At 43.9% G+C, this 19,344-nt stretch overlaps 2 protein-coding genes across 4 annotated transcripts in view; both read left to right on the forward strand.

Moving 5' to 3' along the window:
- Phax (phosphorylated adaptor for RNA export) overlaps positions 1-9,775 on the forward strand; it is a 25,144-nt gene extending 15,369 nt beyond the window's left edge. For both annotated transcript variants that reach the window (NM_001162989.1, NM_019996.4), the window contains exons 3-5: positions 2,243-2,363; positions 6,354-6,437; positions 8,940-9,775. In NM_001162989.1, the coding sequence (NP_001156461.1) occupies positions 2,243-2,363; positions 6,354-6,437; positions 8,940-9,209 (475 nt within the window). In that variant the 3' untranslated portion in view covers positions 9,210-9,775. The remainder of the gene's footprint in view (positions 1-2,242; positions 2,364-6,353; positions 6,438-8,939) is intronic.
- Tex43 (testis expressed 43) lies at positions 9,672-16,846 on the forward strand. Of its 2 annotated transcripts, none has more exons than XM_006526175.4 (3): positions 9,672-10,533; positions 14,440-14,548; positions 16,672-16,846. In XM_006526175.4, the coding sequence occupies exons 1-3, from the start codon at positions 10,427-10,429 to the stop codon at positions 16,768-16,770; spliced, it is 315 nt and encodes a 104-aa protein (XP_006526238.1). In that variant the 5' UTR covers positions 9,672-10,426; the 3' UTR covers positions 16,771-16,846. The 2 variants fall into 2 exon arrangements, with proteins under 2 accessions (XP_006526238.1, NP_080375.2); NM_026099.3 differs by having other exon boundaries at positions 10,411-10,533; positions 16,511-16,842.
- The last annotated feature ends 2,498 nt before the right edge of the window (positions 16,847-19,344 follow it).

A 19,344-nucleotide genomic window follows, 5' to 3' on the forward strand; every position in this document is an offset into this window, starting at 1 on the left:
ATCCAGGCAGGCATGGCACAGGCAGAGCTGAGAGTTCTATGTCTTCATCCAAAGGCTGCTAGTGGAAGACTGACTTCCAGGCACCTAAGGTGAGAGTATTAAGCTCACACCCACAGTGACACACCTACTCCAACCAGGTCACACCTCCAAATGGTGACACTCCCTGGTCCAAGAATAGATAACCATCACAGGTATTAAATTGACAATTCATAGTTTTTTCACTGGTTTCAGATTCTGATTAAGTTTTATTAGCTCTCACTCACTAGTCACATATTTGAAAGTGGGTATCGGTGTTAGGGAAACAAGTGTTTACTTTTCAGACAACACCAGTACTGGTTTAATTTGGTTTTGGTTTTTAATAGTCAAGTTGGTTGGGGCTGGAAGATGGTTCATTAGTTAAGAGCACTGGCTGTTCTTTTAGAGGAACCACACGTGACTCAGGACCCACGTGGCAGCTCAGAGCCATCTGTAACCCCAGCCATCCCAGGCAATCCAACCCCTTCTTTTGGGCTCTGCGGGCACTGCACACACGCAGCCAAGACACTCATGCACATAGAATAAACAGCCTCTTCTGTTAGTTTGTTTTTTGTTTGTCTTTTCCGGTTTTTTTTTGGGGGGGGGGGTTAAGTCAGGGTTTCTCTGTGTATCCCTGGCTGTCCTGGGACCTGATCTGTAGACAGACTGGCCTCAAACTCAAAGACTAAAGGCGTATGCCATCATCACCCAGCAATAAAATCTTAAAACCTGTTAAAATCGGGTCTGGGTTTCAGGGGATCTGGTGGCCTCCTGGGCATCAAACATGAGACATACACGTGGGCCATACACTTATAAAAAACGTTAAATAGAAGTTTGGAATTTGTATTTTGGAAAGACATCTAGGATTAGAAACCAAATTCTTCCTTAGAGATAAGGACCTTGTGCCCGGTAGTTGCCTGTTCTGCCTTGTTCCGGTAGCTGACTTTGTGTCAGACCTGAAGCTGAGCCCTTGGCCGCTTGCTCTTCCTGGGCTGGTGGGTTTTTCTACAGTGTTGCATTGCCTCCTGTGAGGACAAACCAAAGTCCTGTCCTCACACTCTGGCTCTGCACTGTTTTCCTTTTCTGAGGACCACGGCTCTGTCTGACACCATTAGAAGAGTTACTCAGCTGCCTGTATTTTGTTTTGTGTTTTTACTTTTTTGTTGGTTGATTGGTTTTTATTGTTGTTGCTGCTGCTGTTTGGGTTTTGTTTGTTGTTGTTTTTTAAAGATTTTATTTATTATAAGTAAGTACACTGTAGTTGTCTTCAGACATAGCAGAAGAGGGCGTCAGATCTCATTACATGATGGTTGTGAGCCACCGTGTGGTTGCTGGGATTTGAGCTCAGGACCTTCAGAAGAGCAGTCAGTGCTCTTATCCACTGAGCCATCTAGACAGCCCTTGTGGGTTTTTTGTTTTGTTTTGTTTTGTTTTGTTTTTTTAAGATGGGGTTTCACTATGTAGCCCAGGCTGTCCTAGAACTCGTTTCTGTAGAGCAGGCTGACCTTGAACTCACAGGAACTTGCTTGTTTTCTTCCTGAGAGCTGGAATTAAAGGAATGGCCACCATGCTTGGGGTTCCCTGTATTTTTAATCTGTAAAGAATGAAATGAGGGCTAGAGAGATGGCTCAGTGATTAAGAGCACCGACTGCTCTTCCAAAGGTCCTGAGTTCAAATCCCAGCAACCACATGGTGGCTCACAACCATCCAGTGTACTCACATATAATAAATAAATCTTAAAAAAAAAAGAATGAAATGAAAACAATTTGTATCTACCATTTGAAAGGTTTGACATTTACAGATCAGGTGGGGCCATTAGAATTGAACTATTTCAGGAAACCGTTTGTAGATAGTGGAACGTTAATTGTTAAGCATAATTGAAAACATTGAGTGTCATTTGTTTTGGCAGAAGTACATGGAGTTTACCATCCTTACATTTAGAGTTGGATTTATTCTTCTTGCTTGGCATGTTCATTTATTTTCAGAATTGCCATAGTCCAGCAAGGCAAAGGAAAAGCCTTACTTTAAGAGTTACTGTGAAGCCTGAGGTTAGTGTCCTATTGTGTGACTGGAGATGAGGTTGTTCCCATGGCAGCGATTCCACAGCTGATGGATGGAGAGTTAGGGAAGCCGGTGTTATCGGGAAACTGTGGGTTCTGGTTGAGAACTAAACCGGAGACTGCAGCAGATTTCATCAGGTAGTAAATGTGTTTTGCGTTCTCATCAGGTTGCAGGAACCCAAGAAGGACCTGATAGCCCGAGTAGTGAGGATACTTGGGAACAAAAAGGCCATTGAACTTCTGATGGAAACAGCTGAAGTCGAGCAAAATGGTGGTCTTTTCATAATGGTAAGGCTGTTTTTACTGTTTCTGCTTTTGTATTATCATCTGGCTTTTTTTTTTTTTTTTAAAGCAAAACGAACTTGCCTCTCTGTGCCCCGTGCCCCTCTGCCACTCTCCCAAATACATTCCCCTTTTGATGACAGGGTTCATTCACTGTGTGCACGGCTCCAGCTATCCACAGACTTGGGATACCTCATCAGTGCTGGGGTTGCAGGCATGTGTCATTATGCCTCTTACAGGTTTAATTTTAAGACAGTTGTCTAGAAGGAATTAAAAACTCAAGTTCAAAGGGTTTTGTTTCGGAACACAACTGTGATTTAGCTAAATTATTTGGTTCCTTGTGTTCAGTCTCTTCATGTAAAAAAGATGAATCCTACACGGTGAGGATTAGATGAGATGGTCCACATAAGGTATTAGCTTAGTGCCTGGCATTAGCGCGAGGCCAGCCAGATTTACAAAGCAGGACCCTGCCTTCAAAACAAAACAAAACAAAACACTTGTTAAATTATAAAACCCGGGCTGGAGAGATGGCTCAGCCGTTAAGAGCACTGACTACTCTTCCAGATGGACCTGAGTTCAATTCCCAGCAACCACATGGTGGCTCACAACCATCTGTAATCTTCTGGTGTATCTGAAGACAGCAACAGTGTACTCACAAAAATAAAATAAATAAATCTTTTTAAAAAATTATAAAACCCAAATAGCGGGGTGGAGAGTTGGCTCTGTGGTTAAGAGCACTGGCTGCTCTTCCAGAGGCCCTGAGTTTGTTCAAATACCAGTCTCACAACCATCTGTAACAGGATCAGATGCCCCCTTCTGGTGTACATGAAAATAGCATACTCACATACATAAAGATAAATCAATAAATCTTACACAATTAAAACCCAACCAGAGCTGAGTGTGATGCGATGAGCCTGAAATCTCAATGTTCAGGAAGCCAGGGCAAAAAGATTGCTGAGGGTTTCAGGACAGCCTGGGCGAAACCCCGCCTTGGGGTAAGTCAGTAGATGCACACACAATATGCCCATGTGTTCAAGGGTAGCGGGGGTGGGAAAGAAAGATACCTGAAAAGGCCCCAGAGTGGGATAGCACTAATGGGGGAGAGGTGGGGAAATGTCTCTGTTCTCTGGCAAGGACAAAGGCATAGCACTTGGTGGTTTTATGGATTTCGTTAATTCGGCTTTCACTGGGAAGTGAGGATGAAGTGTGCGTGTCTTCCTTTAGCTTCCTTTAGTGCTGTTGATCACTGAAGGAAGTCTGAACAGGAATTAAAACAGGGCAGGAACTGGAGGCAGGCACTGATGCGGAGGGACGCTGCCTACTGACTTGCTCGGCCTGCTTGCTTGCTTGCTTTCCTTTTTTTTTCTAATTTTTTTTTTCTTTTTAAGATTTATCTATTTATTTATTTTATGTAAGTACACTATAGCTGTCTTCAGACATACCAGAAGAGAGAGTCAGATCTTGTTACAAATGGTTGTGAGACACCACGTGGTTGCTGGGATTTGAACTCAGGACCTTCAGAAGAGCAATCAGTGCTCTTACCCAGTGAGCCATCTCTCCAGCCCCTCATCCTGCTTTCTTATAGAACCCAGGATCACTAGACCAGGGATGGCACCACCTACAGTGAGCTGTGCCTTCCCCCTGGTTGATCACTAATTAAGAAAATGTACAGTGTTTTATCAGTGTGTCTCAAGGCATTTCCTCCTTCTCTGATAAGTCTAGCTTATGTCAAGTTGAAGCAAAACCGGCCAGTGCAGGTGGCTCACACCTTTAACTCCAGCCCCTTGGGGATTAGATGCCCTGGCCTCTCTGACTTCTCTGGCTCACACTATCACACGTAATTCTTAAAACTGACTTTTTTTTTCTGAGTTATTTATTTATGTATATTAGTACACTGTTGCTGTCTTCAGACACACCAGAAGAGGGCATCGGATCACATTACAGATGGTTGAGAACCACCATGTGGTTGCTGGGAATTGAACTCAGGACCTCTGGAAGAACAGTCTGTGCTCTTTTTTTTTTTTTTAAAGATTTATTTATTTATTTATTATATGTAAGTACACTGTAGCTGTCCTCAGATACTCCAGAAGAGGGCATCAGATTACATTAAGGATGGTTGTGAGCCACCATGTGGTTGCTGGGATTTGAACTCTGGACCTTCGGAAGAGCAGTCAGGTGCTCTTACCCACTGAGCCATCTCACCAGCCCCAGTCTGTGCTCTTAACTGCTGAGCCATCTTTCCAACCCAAAATTGACAATTTTTCGAAAAGAACTGATAATAATGGCTGAAGGGAACTGCCCATAAACTTAAATTATAGAAATCATCAACAAAACAAGATAAAATTAATCATATATTTATATTTTCATTTACTTGAACATAAAGTTAAAGGTTTATTAGGAATGTAACTTTTTAAAAAGTATATGTTCCTGTGAGTTAGTAATACTGGTTTACTGAATATTGACAGGAACAAACTTCAAGGATACTTTGACATGTCCTCTTGGAATAATTACTGAGTGTCTGCTTTGTACTGAGTGAGAGGTATTGGAGACAAGAAAAACTCAGTTTATTGTAGTAATTATAAAGCCAGGCATAGTGACACATGCCTGCAATCCCAGCAGTTGAGAGGCACTGAGCTGGCCTACCTAGTAAGTTTCAGACTCTCCAGCCTGCGTAGTGAGACCTGTCTCAGAGGAGGGGTGGGGGGAAGAAGACAAAACAAAACAAAAGTGGCCTTTGAGGTGGCCTGGTGGGAAAGGTTTGGTTTTGGTTTTGCTGCCAAGCTTGACAAGTCTTGAGTCCCATCCCTAGTTCCATCCCCATGAACCACCAGGTAGCTTCTCACGTTGTCCATTGACCTCCACACCTATGCCTCTCTTGAAAAACGTAATGTTAAGTATTTGTTTGTTTGTTTGTTTGTTTGTTTGATTAAAAAATAATATAATTCAAGTGTGTTATAAAGTATATACACTATGAGAAAAGAGATCAAAAGAAGATACAATGAAAAAGGTCAGGGTAGAGGTCTGACAGGCTTAAAAGACAGAGCAATAAGGATGTGTCTGTCTGTCTGTCTGTCTGTCTGTCTGTCAGTGTGTGTGTGTGTGTGTGTGTGTGTGTGTGTGTGTGTGTTTAAACCTAAGTTTTGTTTTCTTGTATACCCTGCCTGGTTGACCTGGAACTCTGTGTAGACCATGCTTGCCTTGAATTCATGATCTACCTGGTGTACAGCATTTCACCCAGCTGAGTCAGTCCTTCGTAACCTGCCATAGTGCAGAGCCCACGGTATCTCTCTCCTTTACCATGGATGACTGTGTAATAACGCCCACAGTTATTAAATATCCCACTTTATCTTTTTTATTTTTTTGGATTGATGTAGTATTGTGTTCTATTTCATTACTGTCCTTTTTCGTTTTATTTTGTTAGTTTGTTGTTTTATTTTGTTTTGTTTTTTTGAAACAAGATTTCTTTGTGTAGCCCTGGCTGTCCAGGAACTCACTCTGTAGACCAGGCTGGCCTCGAACTCAGAATACATTTGCTTCTGCCTCCCAGTTGCTGGGATTAAAGGTGTGTGCTACCATACCCGCCTCACTTTAATAGCCAGACTCACAGGACTAGCTAAATAGCTCAACAGTTAAGAGCACATGGCAGCTCACAACTGACTGTGACACCAGTTCCAGGGGATCGGACATCCTCATGTGCATGTAGTCAAATCATCAGTGTTCATAAAGTTAAAAGGCAGAGACAGATCTGAGTTTCAAATGGCTGTCTCCATAAGTGTACCTCTTCACATGTGCCCTGGTCCTCCTTGAGCCTGTGCTGTAGAAGCTGGGCTTGTAGCTCAGTCACTGAGCGCTTTGCTAGCATGGCAGAGGTCCTGACTTCTCTCAACACTGTTAAGTGAGTAAGTAATCGGTCCTCACAGACAAAGTTGTCAAGTTTGAAATATTCTCATTTTGCCTATGGAAGTGTCTGGTTAACTTTTTTATTCCTTTTTGTAGAATGGTAGCCGAAGAAGAACACCCGGTGGAGTCTTTCTGAATCTCCTGAAGAACACACCCAGCATCAGCGAGGAACAGATTAAGGTAAAGATGGTGACTGTGTCCTTGGCTGTACGATGCATCAGATAAGCCAGATTTAGGGCCCACATTTGTAATCCCAACACCCAAAAGAAGAGGCAGGAAGATGGCCTCATGTTCCAGGAAAGATCCCATTTCAAAAGATGGAGGAGAGCCAAGTGTGGTAGTGCATGCTTTAAAAACGAGAAAAAAAGGATGCAAATCTTCAGTACTTTAATAATAGTGGATCAATATTGCCTTTCTTCAGTAAGTAAAACCTATGGATTTTTCTTCTCTTTGAGAGCCAAAATCAGCCTTTTTTTACATTTTTTTGCAGTACTTTTTCCTTATTAATGAGCATTTTAAACTAAAGACTTTATTTTGTTTTTTGTTTGTTTGTTTTGGTTTTGTTTTGTTGGTTTTTCGAGACAGGGTTTCTCTGTGTAGCCCTGGCTGTCCTAGAACTCACTCTGTAGACCAGGGTGCCCTCAAACTCAGAAATCCACCTGCCTCTGCCTCCCAAGGGCTGGGATTAAAGACGTGCGCCACCACCGCCCAGCTAAAACTAAAGACTTTATTAATGTTCAACTTTAAACAATGAATGGAAATATAAAATGAGTATATATTTTTGACTTAGATTCATTAGTGGTGCCTTTCTTAGTTTACATTTGTTTCTGTTTTGTTTGGAAATAGACTGGTGTTCAGCTCTGCTTAGTTCAACAAGCGCTTTTTTGTTGAACTTGCATTTTATTTGAGAATTTGGCATATGCATACAATATGTTTTGATCATATTCCCTATCCAGCTCCTCCCGGATCTCAAACACGTGTCCTTCCTAGCTTCATGTCTTCTTGTGTTTGTTTTTAGTAATCCACTAGCCTATAGTTAATGCTCCCTGTGGCCTATCTACTGTAGCGTGGGCAACCTACCAGAAGCCACATTCTCAGAGAACAGGACTCCAGCAACAGCCATAAATTCCCAGGGATCCTTCAGCTAGGGGGTTTTGCTTGTTTGTTTTAGATTTTCCTTTGTCTACTAAGTGTTTTACAAGTGCATGCATGCTTGCAGTGTGTGCCTGTGGAACCAGAAGAAGGCGTAAATACCCTGAAACTGGAGTGCAGCCACCATGTGGGTGCTGGGAACCAAATTCACATCTTCTGCAGGGCCACTGAGCCCACCTCCCCATCTAGTAGGTCGTGTATTTTCAAGAAGCAGTCTCACTATACAGCCCTAGCTAGCCTAGGACTCACAAGGATCTTCTGCCTCTGCTTTCTAACTGCTGGGATTGAAAACAAAGCAAAGCCATGTCCAGCCTCAGCTAGGGATGAGCCTTTTGCTGTTCGTGCTGCAGTTCTGACTGGCTCAATCCTGTAAAGCTCTTGAACAAGTTAGCTTACATAGAGTACTGTACAGTGTTGATTTTTCGCAGCTCAGTTTTTCCTTACATTTTTTATTACATTTATGGTGCTGTATGCACATTTGTGGCATGGTTCCTGCAACATAGAGGTCAGAGGAGTTCATTACGTTCTTCTACCATGTGGGCTCCAGGGATAAATGCAGGTCATTGGACTTGGTGGCAAGTACCTTTACCTGCTGAGCTGCCTCTCTGGGCTTCCTCTCTCTGGAGGCAAGAGCCTCACTGTGTAGCCCAGGTTGGTAACTCACAGTCCCTACTTAGCACCCGAGTGCTGGCATTACAAGGACTGTCATTATAGATGTCTGCTGCCACACCCAGCCTTTGGTGCCCTTTCATTTGATAACTGGGAACGTGATTTACAGTTAGCATTTAGAATTAGCCTCTTACATGAGAAGCATCCAATACAGCTGTTGTCCGTGAGTGGCTCTGCACTTTATTATGTCAGTGAACAATAGGGATTGGGGCTGATTGATGCAGGCTGCTTGGTAGGCCGCCTGCCTGGCATACACAGCCTTGGGCACCACATAAACCAAGTATAGTGACGTATGCCCATAATCCCAGCCCTTGAGAATAGGCAGAGACAGGGTCAGAAGTTCAGAGTGATCTTTGGCTCATCAGCCTTGATACTCTCTCTCAAAGTGAGGTGGGGCTTGGGTGTAACTATGCTAGCAGGGCTGGAGAGATGGCTTAGCAGTTAAGAGCACTACTGACTGCTCTTGCAGAGGACCTGGGTTCAATTCCCAGCACCCACATAGTGACTCACAGTTGTTTGTAACTCAAACTTCAGGAGCTCTGATACCCTCTTCTGACCTCTGTGGTAGTCACTAGTTATACATGTGATGCATGTACAGAAATGCAGGCAAATGTTTTAAATCTTGAATACTGATACCAGATAGAAACTAGTTACCTTGAGTTCCTCTTAGGAGTATAGTTTACCTGTGCTTGGTGATGGGGTTCCTCTCCTTACTTCAGAATCCTGGCTCAGGCTGCAGAGTTGGCTCAGTGGTAAGAAATAGATGACTGGACTGTAAAGATTCCTAGGATACTTGTAACAGATAATATGGAGTGGTTTCTTGTTTGCTATTTTTTTTTACCCAAGCTCTTCTTATTTCAGGACATTTTCTACGTTGAAAATCAAAAGGAATATGAAAATAAAAAAGCTGCTAGAAAAAGAAGAACACAGCTTTTGGGGAAGAAAATGAAACAAGCTATTAAAAGTCTGAACTTCCAGGAGGACGATGACACATCTCGAGAAACGTTTGCAAGTGACACTAATGAGGCCCTGGCCTCTCTCGACGAAGCCCAGGAAGGACCTGGCGAGACCAAGCTGGATGCTGAGGAGGCCATTGAGGTGGACCACCCTCAGGACTTGGACATCTTCTGAGCACACTGGGGACATTTTGAAGAATAAACCTTTGTTTAAAAAGTTGTTACCATTTCTACTGAGGTTGCTTTACTGTGTACTGAGACTAGAGAAAGGGGCGCTGTTCCTGTTTCTGTGTATGTGATGTATGTGGACAGGGGTGCGCTCGGCAGCAGCGTGGAGGGAGGGCTGTGTCTCTCGGTGCACGGCACGGGTTAAATCTCATTCTGTGGCATGTGCTGTCTGTTAGCCTGAGTGGGGCTGTGACCTCTGTTCAGCCCACTGTTTCATGCCATTAAGACACTTCGGTTTTCTGACTCATCTTGGTGAACTATGCTTTGGTTTTAACACATTCCATTAAAATATCCTGTAACATGTATAAATTGTTCAGCTGTTACATTCAGTAATGGGAAGGGTCTTGGTGTGGGCTGACCCCTCCCACCTCAGCCTGATCAGGGCTGAGATAGGAGCTTAGGCCCTGTGTCTACTACTTTGTATCATTCTTTAAAACGTTAATTTATTACTGTGTGCATGAGAGAGGAGGTGTGGAGGCCATGCTTATGGTGGTTAAAGGGCATTTTGTGGAGTCAGATGTGTCTGTCCTTTAAGTGATTTCTAGGGTGCGGGGCACTGCACCTCAAATACCTTTATCTGCTGAGCCTTTTCAGTCTTACAGACAGAAACGTAAGCCTGTACTGAGGGTTCGTGCCATTGGTTTGTCAAAGGAAAATAATAGAAGATGCTTTGATTTTCTTTCTGAGCTGGAATCTCCACATGAAGCTCTGGCTGTCCTAGAATGCACTCTGTGTAGATCAGGCTAGCCTCAAATCCCCTATGTAGCCAGGGATACAGTGTAAACACTTGGTGGTCCTGCCTTTTCCTGGTGCTGAGATTACAGGTGTGTGTACAGCCACACTTGGTGTGTACAGTGTTAAAGGCGGAACCTAGAGTTCAGTCAGGAAGAGCAAGTACGCCAACTGACCTCCATCCCCAGGCTCTGGGCCCACGTAGCTTTCCTTTGTCAAATCTGCAGTGTCTCCACAATGTCCCATTTTTAAACCATTCATAATGGTTTCCATGAAGAGACATACACACAGCAAAGAGCTCTGACCTGCATCCTCTTAGCTCCTGAGGGTTGCTGTGGAGTTAACAAGGCCATTGTTACATCAATGGCAGCAGTTTCATCAGAATTAGACTGTGGGAGGTTCTAGGTGAGAATTCTGTCATTGCTGCCAGTGATGGCTTCAGAAAAAGATGACGGTCCGGCCTTACCCAAACTCGACGACGACAACCAGACAGCAGAGAACACATGCAAACCTGCAGAAGAGCAGCCTCAACAGCTCAGGTAAGCAGGAGGGGCGGGGAGGCAGTGATTGAACACTGGCAGACTTTTCTCTGAGGAATAAATCTTTATTCTTTGGGGCCAGAGGAAAAAGTGGAGATGGTGAGACTGGTAAGGGAATACGCACGCACTTGGTAGATGAAGCAAGACTCCAACAAGTTGCAACTTTATTCTCCCACAGCTTATATATCCCAACAAAATTTTTCAAGCAGCATAAAAATTAACAATATGGTTACATTCTATTTTATTAGAGAATATTTTAAAAAACAGTTATGGTCCCAATACCTTTACATGAATAAATGTTTTATGTATTACAGATAAAAAATTATTTCCAAGAACCCACATACATTCATGTCTAAGCAAATTGTTATGGAGTAAGTATAAGCAAGCAAGATGGTTTTTCTCAGCCAGTTTTTTTTTTACTGACAGGCTGCGATTTGTAGTTACAAAGAACTAGTCATATTATTAACCTTATAAAAAAAATCAAAAGAATCACAAATCAAACTTATATTAAAAAGTCATTTCTATTTTAAATCCTCAGGGTGCATACCTACTCATTAACTTTTTTTTTTTTTTATTAAATGATATCAAGAGTCTGAGGGCAAAAACAGGTACAAGATATTAATCAGCACCTTGACCATCAGCCCGGCTTTAACAAGAAAGGCCTGTCCCAGCTGATACTAAGAAAGCTGCCATTGTTCTTGTGCCTGCCCTCAAAAAACCCCTCACTCGATTATCAAAAGTGTGCCTTTCTGAACTTTAAATTGTTCCCTTAGATTTTCTACATCAAGGCCACTATTAAAAAACATCTTTTACCTAACTTTATCGACAATCTACATCTCCAGACTCTTAAGAACGGCAGGGAATCATTACCCTGCTTCAGCAGCAATGCTTGAAGACCATCAATCGCTAACACTGTGTGTGACACAGCTCTTAGCCCCAGTGAGGGGCTGGAAACCCCCTTAGAGTTTTCTACAACTCATCTATTAGGAAGGACCTGACAGCCATGAGGGCAACAAGGGAAGAGAAACTCCACACCAGCGTGAGGTCCTCAGGGCCCAGAGCCTGGAGCGCTCTGCCTTTCCAAGACACACCCATCATGGTGGTGCTGAGAGGTGAGCCACACACAGTCCGTGAATTCTAAAGCTGATTTTCTTTTCCTCTTGCATAGTCCCCAACACAAGCCTGCCAATAATTAAAGACCTCAGGGTCTGGGCTGGTGGTTTGCTGTGTTAGAGACAGAACAGGATCTCACACATGTTAGGCCGGTGCTCTAGCACTGAGCCTCATCAGCATCCTCCACATCTGCCCCAGGACAGGGTCTCCAGAGTCCAAGCTGGACTTGGCCTACCAATAGAGCTGAGAACGACTTTGGACTCCTCTGCTCCTACAGAGCTAGCGATACAGGTGTGCACCACCGAGCAGTGCTAGAGATGGGACTCTGGCTTTATTCATGTTAGGCAAGTTCTCTACCACCTAAACTGCATCCCTTGTCAGCCCCTAAAACTGTTATTCCCTGTTTTTATTTTTAAAATTCGCTTATGTGTATTTGCATGAGCTTATGGATATGTCTGTATGGTTGTGTTTCTCCCTCCCTCCCTCCGTGTGTGTGTGTGTGTGTGTGTGTGTGTGTGTGTGTCCAGAAGAGGGTGTTACATTTTGGGGGATTGGGGCCACAGGCAGTTGTGAGTGCTGGGAACTGAACTCCTGTGTTCATGGTGACAGAACACTCAAATGTTCTTAACTGCTCAGCCATCTCTGCAGCAGCCTTGAATTAAAAAAACAAAACAAAACAAAACAAAAAACACAATTCTTTTTTAAAAAAGATTTATTTATTATATTTATATGAGTACACTGTAGCTGCTTTTAGACACACCAGAAGAAGGCATCAGATCCCATTACAGATGGTTGTGAGCCACCATGTGGTTGCTGGATTGAACTCAGGACCTTTGGAAGAGCAGTCAGTGCTCTTAACCACTGAGCCATCTCTCCAGCCCTTGATTTTTTTTTTTTAACTGAAAATAGGTTTTTCTCAGATGAAAATACATTCCAACCACAGTTACCCCTCCCTCCATCCCTCCTGATCCTCCTCCCTACCTTCCCTGTACCCCAAAACCACTCCCCTTCTGTTTCCTCTTCAGAAAAGAGCAGGCAAAAAATGAGAGATACACTACTTCCACTGTTAGCAGTCCCACAAAACCACCAAGCTGACAGCCATGGCATATACACAGAGAACCTGGTACAGACCCATGCGGGCCTCGTGCTTGCCGCTTCAGTCTCTATGAGCCCAAGTGGGGCCTGCTTAGCTGATTTGGTGGGCCATATACTGTAGTCCTCCATGCCCTCTGATGCCTACAACCTTGCCTCTCCCCTCCCCCTTTGAGATGCTGTCTCCTAAAAGGTCCAGACTGGTCTGGAGTTTGTGATTCTTCTGCATCGGCCTCTCACATGGCTGGGATTGCAGGTGTGCACCTCCAACTCTCCATGATTGCGGAGGTTTTTGTTGTTGCTTTGATCTGCAGTCTGGGACCTACATACAAGAGCACAGTAATTTTGTACTTTGTCTTAGTTACTTTCCTACTGCTGGGAAGAGGCACCATGGCCAAAAGAACTTATTAGAGAAGGGTTTATAAGGAGCTCTGGTTTCCGAGGGTTAGACCATGACCGTGTTAGGGAGCACCGCAGCAGGCTGGCAGGCACCGTGCTGGAACTGAGAGCTCGTGTCTCATAAAGAAGCGCAAGGCAGAGAGAGGGAGCTAACTGGGAATGGTGTGGGCTTTTGAAACCTCAAAGCTCATCCCCAATGACATACCTCCTCCAACAAGGCCACACCTTTTTTTTTTTTTTTTTTAGATTTATTTATTTATTATATTTAAGTACATTGTAGCTGTCCTTAGACACTCCAGAAGAGGGCATCAGATTTCATTATGGATGGTTGTGAGCCACCATGTGGTTGCTGGGATTTGAACTCGGGACCTTCAGAAGAGCAGTTGGCACTCTTAACCACTGAACCATCTCGCCAGCCCCAAGGCCACACCTTCTAATCCTTCCCAAACAGTGCCACTACTTCGGACCAAGTATTTAAATGAACATATGAACCTATGGAGGCCATTTTCATTCAGACAACAAAAACAGAAAGCTTAATGGTACATATAGAGAGAAGTTTGTGCAGGGGTAATGAATCTGCCTTATAGTACTTGGATAAAGAATCCAAATTAGTCTTTCCCATCTCCTTTTCTTCCTTTTCCTTGGCTTTGTCTCCTTTGGACAACTCAAAGCTATGAAGCAGCTTGTGGTTTCCTATATTCACCCTTAAAACTAGATTGTAGGGGCTGGAGGAATGGCTCAGTAGTAAGAGTACCTGCTTTTCTTCCAGAGGTCCAGAGTTCACTTCCTGACACCCACATTGAGCAGTTAACAAGTGCTTCTAATTCCAGCTCCAGGGACTCTAGTGCCCAGAAAAGCACCTTCCCACACATATACCACACAGCAAATAAAAATAAAAATCTGGGTTGTTACGTCCATTTGCAGTTAGAGTCCACATACCAAGCCCTCACTTGATCTTGCTGATACTTGGGCTGGTTGGTGTTGTGGAAGGGTCTTACTGTAGCCCTAGCTAGCCCTGTACTCAATAAGTAGACTAGGATGGTCTCCATAGCAATAGACTAGGATGGTCTCCATAACAATCCTCTCGCTTCCTGATTGTCAGGATGTCAGGCCTGAGCCACCACACCCCAATGGCTGGCTGCTGAGAGATTTAAAGGGTTGGCTCACTGTGAGATGAACCCATAGCACAACTCTGTCCTATGGCTAGTTGCAGGATCTGAGGAACACAACTGCATCCATTCCTTAGAGTGACATGGACACACGTTAACTCGAGATCTCCTTTCTGTCCTAATTAACCTTCAGGTGGGACGATATTCACTTGCCCCGGTTCTCACTAAAGCAAGGGATGATCCCGACCCGTTACGTCATGCCTTGGAAAGAAAACATGAAATTCAGGAACGTGAATCTACAGGTATTGTCTCACAAATATTCTGCTTAACGCCTGCCTATGACTGATAGACATAAAGGTGTTCTCCACCAAGCCTGACAGCTTGAGTCTGACCTGGGACCCACAGGATGGAAAGAGACATCTGAATTCTGCATGTTGTCCTCTGGCCTCTGCACACATGCATGCTGACATATGCATGCATATACACTACATAAACTAAACATAATAATAAAAAAATTAATATAATCTATAAGGCATTCGTGTGTGTGTGTGTGTGTGTGTGTGTGTGTGTGTGTGTGCACGTAAACCAAAAGAGAAGGTCATATCAGACTCATTTGCCGTGGGTAGAGGCTCAGCAGAAGTAGGTGGCATGGATAGTAAAGTCACAGCACAGGACCTATATTTTCAGATTGTGCTAAAGATTCATCAGAGAGCCATGAAAACAGTTGGCTTAGATTTACAGATAAGACTTGCCCATTCAGTGCTACTAGCTGACTTGGAAACATTTTCCGAATTCAGATTGGTTATTATACATCTCTTTTTTTCCCTTCCCCTCTCTTCCCTGCCCTCCCCTCCTCCTCTTCCTTCTCTTTCTTTCTCTCTCTCTCTCTCTCTCTCTCTCTCTCTCTCTCTCTCTCTCACACACACACACACACACACACACACACACATTAAGACTCAATTCTAGAGTCCATGTTGTCCTAGAACTCACTGTATAGCCCTGGCTGGCTTTGAACTTATGACCTTCCTCCTTCCTCAGCTTCCCCAGTGCTAGGATTATAGGCACGAACCACCACACCTGTCCAGTAAGTTGTTTCTTTAATGAAATTAGAATGCATTGTAGAATAAACAATTTGCAAATTTCAATAGAATAAATAGTTAATGTTGAATAAGAATATGTTTTGGTCAGACAGAAAGAAATCTTACAAATTATTTTACATAGGATAAAATAGATTATATTTAAACATGGCTTTTTGTTTGTTTGGTTTGGTTTGGTTTTTTTTGAGACAGGGTTTCTCTGTGTAGCCCTGGCTGTCCTGGAACTCACTCTGTAGACCAGGCTGGCCTCAAACTCAGAGATCCACCTGCCTTTGCCTCCCAAGTGCTGGGACTAAAGGCGTGCACCACTACTGCCTGGCTTTATTATTTCTTTATAAAATGCTCATGTACGATGCTACTCTGGGATGTGTGGTTTTTTACCTAATATTTTAGAAAAACCAAAATCTAAAGAAATTAAGACTCAGGTATCAAATGCCAGTCATACATATATATATATATATATATACACACACATATACACACACATATACATATACATATATACAATACACATACATATACATATATATAGGTTTTTTGTGGAGATGGGGTTTCTCTGTATCACCTTGTATATTCTAGAAAACTCACTTTATAGGCCAGGCCTCACAGACTCACAGAGATCCACCTGCCTCTGCCTCTGCCTCCTGAGTGCTAGGATTAAAGGCGTGCACCACCACTACCAGTCAATATGTTTATTATTAAGGCTTTCTTCAATTTTATTTAGCACATATGTCTCTTTCTCTCTTACACACACACACACACACACACACACACACACACAGAGAGAGAGAGAGAGAGAGAGAGAGAGAGAGAGAGAGAGAGAGACCCCTTTGGGGATTAAATGACCTTTTCACAGGGGTCACATATCAGATTTATACATTACTATTCATAACAGTAGCAAATTTTAGTTATGAAGTACCAAGGACATGATTTTATGGTTGAGGGTGACCACAACCATAGACAATGAAAATCACCAGCTTACAGAGAAGAGCCCTGGCTGCTCTTCCAGAGGACCTGTGTTCAATTCCCAGTGCCCACATTAGTAATAAATTCTAATATAGTCACAGAGTAGAGGTTGGAGAGGAGACAAGAAAAACGCTTTAAACCTAACATAAAAAACACAATCTGGTTCTGGCGTGCTGTTCAGCAAAGCGTTTTCTCTCTTAGCAAGCAGAAGCCTGTGGGATCTATGCTGGCCCTTTGGAAGATTCTCTGTTCTGGGGTTACAGCGAGAGGCTTTGCCATGGGGAAGATCGGAAAGCCGTCCTGAAGAAAGGCCTGCCGGAGATAAAGATTACCGACATGCCTTTGCATTCGCCTCTCTCCAGATACCAGAGCACAGTGATTTCCCACGGTTTCCGGAGGCGACTGATCTGATAGGCGGATCTCGGAAGTTGCTGTCATTCGGTAATGGTGCGCTTGCCTAACACGCGAGACGCTCAGGGTTTGAACCCCACTACTACTAAAACCAGTAAGATAAAGTAGTTCAGTCTCTTGCCTTCCCTCGGTTCTGCTGCTTACGTTCTTTGCATCTTGCCTACCGAGTTTGACATATTTAACGATTATACGATTATACGTCAATAGCGTAATGTACAGATCTTAGGGGCTTCGGAAAGGGCGTCAGTTCTGAGGCTACCTGAGGTGATGTGGGAGAGGAAGGAAACTGCTTAGGGCGGATTACACACCAGGTGGATAAATAGCAGTGGATGGATCCAGCCCTACTGCCTTCTGCATTCAATCCCACTCACTAGGAGTTCATGGGTGGAAGCAAGCTGCCGTGTCCTGCAAATAGAGTTTGGCTGCAGACATCCTCTGGCCCTTGCAGTCTTCCCACCTCCACTTCTGCTTTACTTTGATCCAAGTGTCGGGGAGAAGAGACATAATACGCTGTCCTATTTAGATCTGAACCCCATAGTCAATGGGTAGACCAGGCTGGCTTTGAACTCAGAGATCTGTCTGCCTCTGCCTCCTGGGTGCTGGAACTAAAGGTGTATGCCAGACTTCTTCTCTCCTTTTTGAAAGCATCTTATTATACAGTGCTGGCTGGGCTGAAACTTGTTATCAGTATTCTAATTCATTTACTATGGATTCTAGGAAGGTATTACCTGGCGGAGCTCACTTCTGGGAGTCTCTATTATCTTCCTTTTTTTCTAGTGTATAAATTGTTCTTTTTCTATTTCTTATGTTTCATAAGTTCTAGATGGGAACAGTTATTTTAGAAAATACGTTGTAGCAGGGCAAGGTGATGCATGCCTTTAATTTCAGCACTGGAAAAGCAGAGGCGGGTGGGATCTCTGTGAGTTCGAGACCAGCCTGGACCTTAGTGAGCTCTAAGACAGCAGGGGTTACATAGTGAGACTCTGTCTCAAATAAATAAATAAATGAAAGAAAGAAAGGAAATATATTTTAGCAATGACATGCCCTGGCTCCTTACTGCCCACTCCATGTAGGGCTTATTACTATTATTTGCTTGTTATTTTAGTGACTTCTTATCTCCCAACACCCTAGTCCCACGCCTAACCCCTCATCCAGCTTGTACTGGCTGGTTTTGTGTGTCAACTTGACACAAGCTGGAGTTATCACAGAGAAAGAATCCTTCCTTGAGGAAATGCCTCCATGAGATCCAGCTGTAAGGCATTTTCTCAGTTAGTGATCAAGGGTGGGAGGGCCCACGGTGGGTGGTGCCATCCCTGGCTTGGTGGTTCTGAGTTCTATAAGAAGACAAGCTGAGCAAGCCATGGGAAGCAATCCAGTGAGCAGCATCCCTCCATTGCCTCTGCATCAGCTCCTGCTTCCTGCCCTGTGTGAGTTCCAGTCCTGACTTCCTTTGGTGATGAACAGCAATGTGGAAGTGTAAGCTGAATAAACCCTTTCCTCCCCACCTTCCTTCTAGGTCGTGATGTTTGTGCAGGAATAGAAACCCTGACTAGGACACAGCTGTTGAATGTCCAGGTGACTTTTTAGAAACTTGGTGTGGATTTGTCCACAGCCTTCCTCCTATGACAGAGTCTTAGCAGCCTTCTTCCTGGGCTTCTGGGGCCCCTTCCATGGCATTGTCCTCAGTCGTGCCTTGTTTTTGAAGATCCCGTAAAGCTTAAACTTCCCCCGACACCTTTGCAAAAGAGGCTGGTTACTGTGGGAAAGAACTAGGAGTCACTTGTCTTTGAGCAACTTCTCTCAGGAATGACCTCCAAGCCTGCCCATGGAGCAGCTATGAGGACAGTGGAACACTTCTTTCCCTGGGACACTCTTGTTACAAATAGGGGTGCTGTGAGGGGTGAGGGATGGGGGTGGGGAATGGGACCATAGGAGGGGCAGCTTCTGAAAGGGAGTTGACATAAAATTACCCTTCAGAAGGAGCTGTTATTGCTGATTGTTTGTTTGTTTGTTTGTTTGTTTTATGAAAAGGGGTCTTGCCTAATTGTCCTGAAACTCTGTAGACCAGGCTGGCCTCAAATTCAGGGATCCGCCTGCCTCTGCCTCCAGATTGCTGGGATTAAAGGCATGTGCCACCACACCTAACAAAAAATTATTTTATGATTGTTGTTGTTGTTGTTTGAGACAAGGTTTCTCTGTGTAATAGCCCTGACTGTCCAAGAACTTGTTTTGCAGAGAAGGTTGGCCTAGAACTCATAGAGATCCGTGATCTGCCTGCCTTTGCCTCCTGAGTGCTGGAGCCTACGTGTGCCACCACTGCCCGGCCACAATGAGCTTTATTAGTAAAGAGAGCCTTGTAGTTATGGGACTTTGGGGACCTGATCCAGCCTTACCAATGGAGAGAACAATTAGGAGAGATACAGCATTATACCAAAGACAACAGGATGGGACCTTGAAGAGAGAGAGAGAGAGAGAGAGAGAGAGAGAGAGAGCGCTTCAAAATCCACAGGGAGCTGCATTAACAGAGAGTGTGTGTAGTGTGTACCTATAGCAAGACAGGGAGCCTGAAGGGAAACACAACCCAAGAAAGAGGTTTTAGGGGATGGCTGCGAGATCTGATACAG

This window comes from Mus musculus, chromosome 18 (genome assembly GCF_000001635.26).
Source record: "Mus musculus strain C57BL/6J chromosome 18, GRCm38.p6 C57BL/6J".
In the NCBI taxonomy this organism is placed as follows: domain Eukaryota; kingdom Metazoa; phylum Chordata; class Mammalia; order Rodentia; family Muridae; genus Mus; species Mus musculus.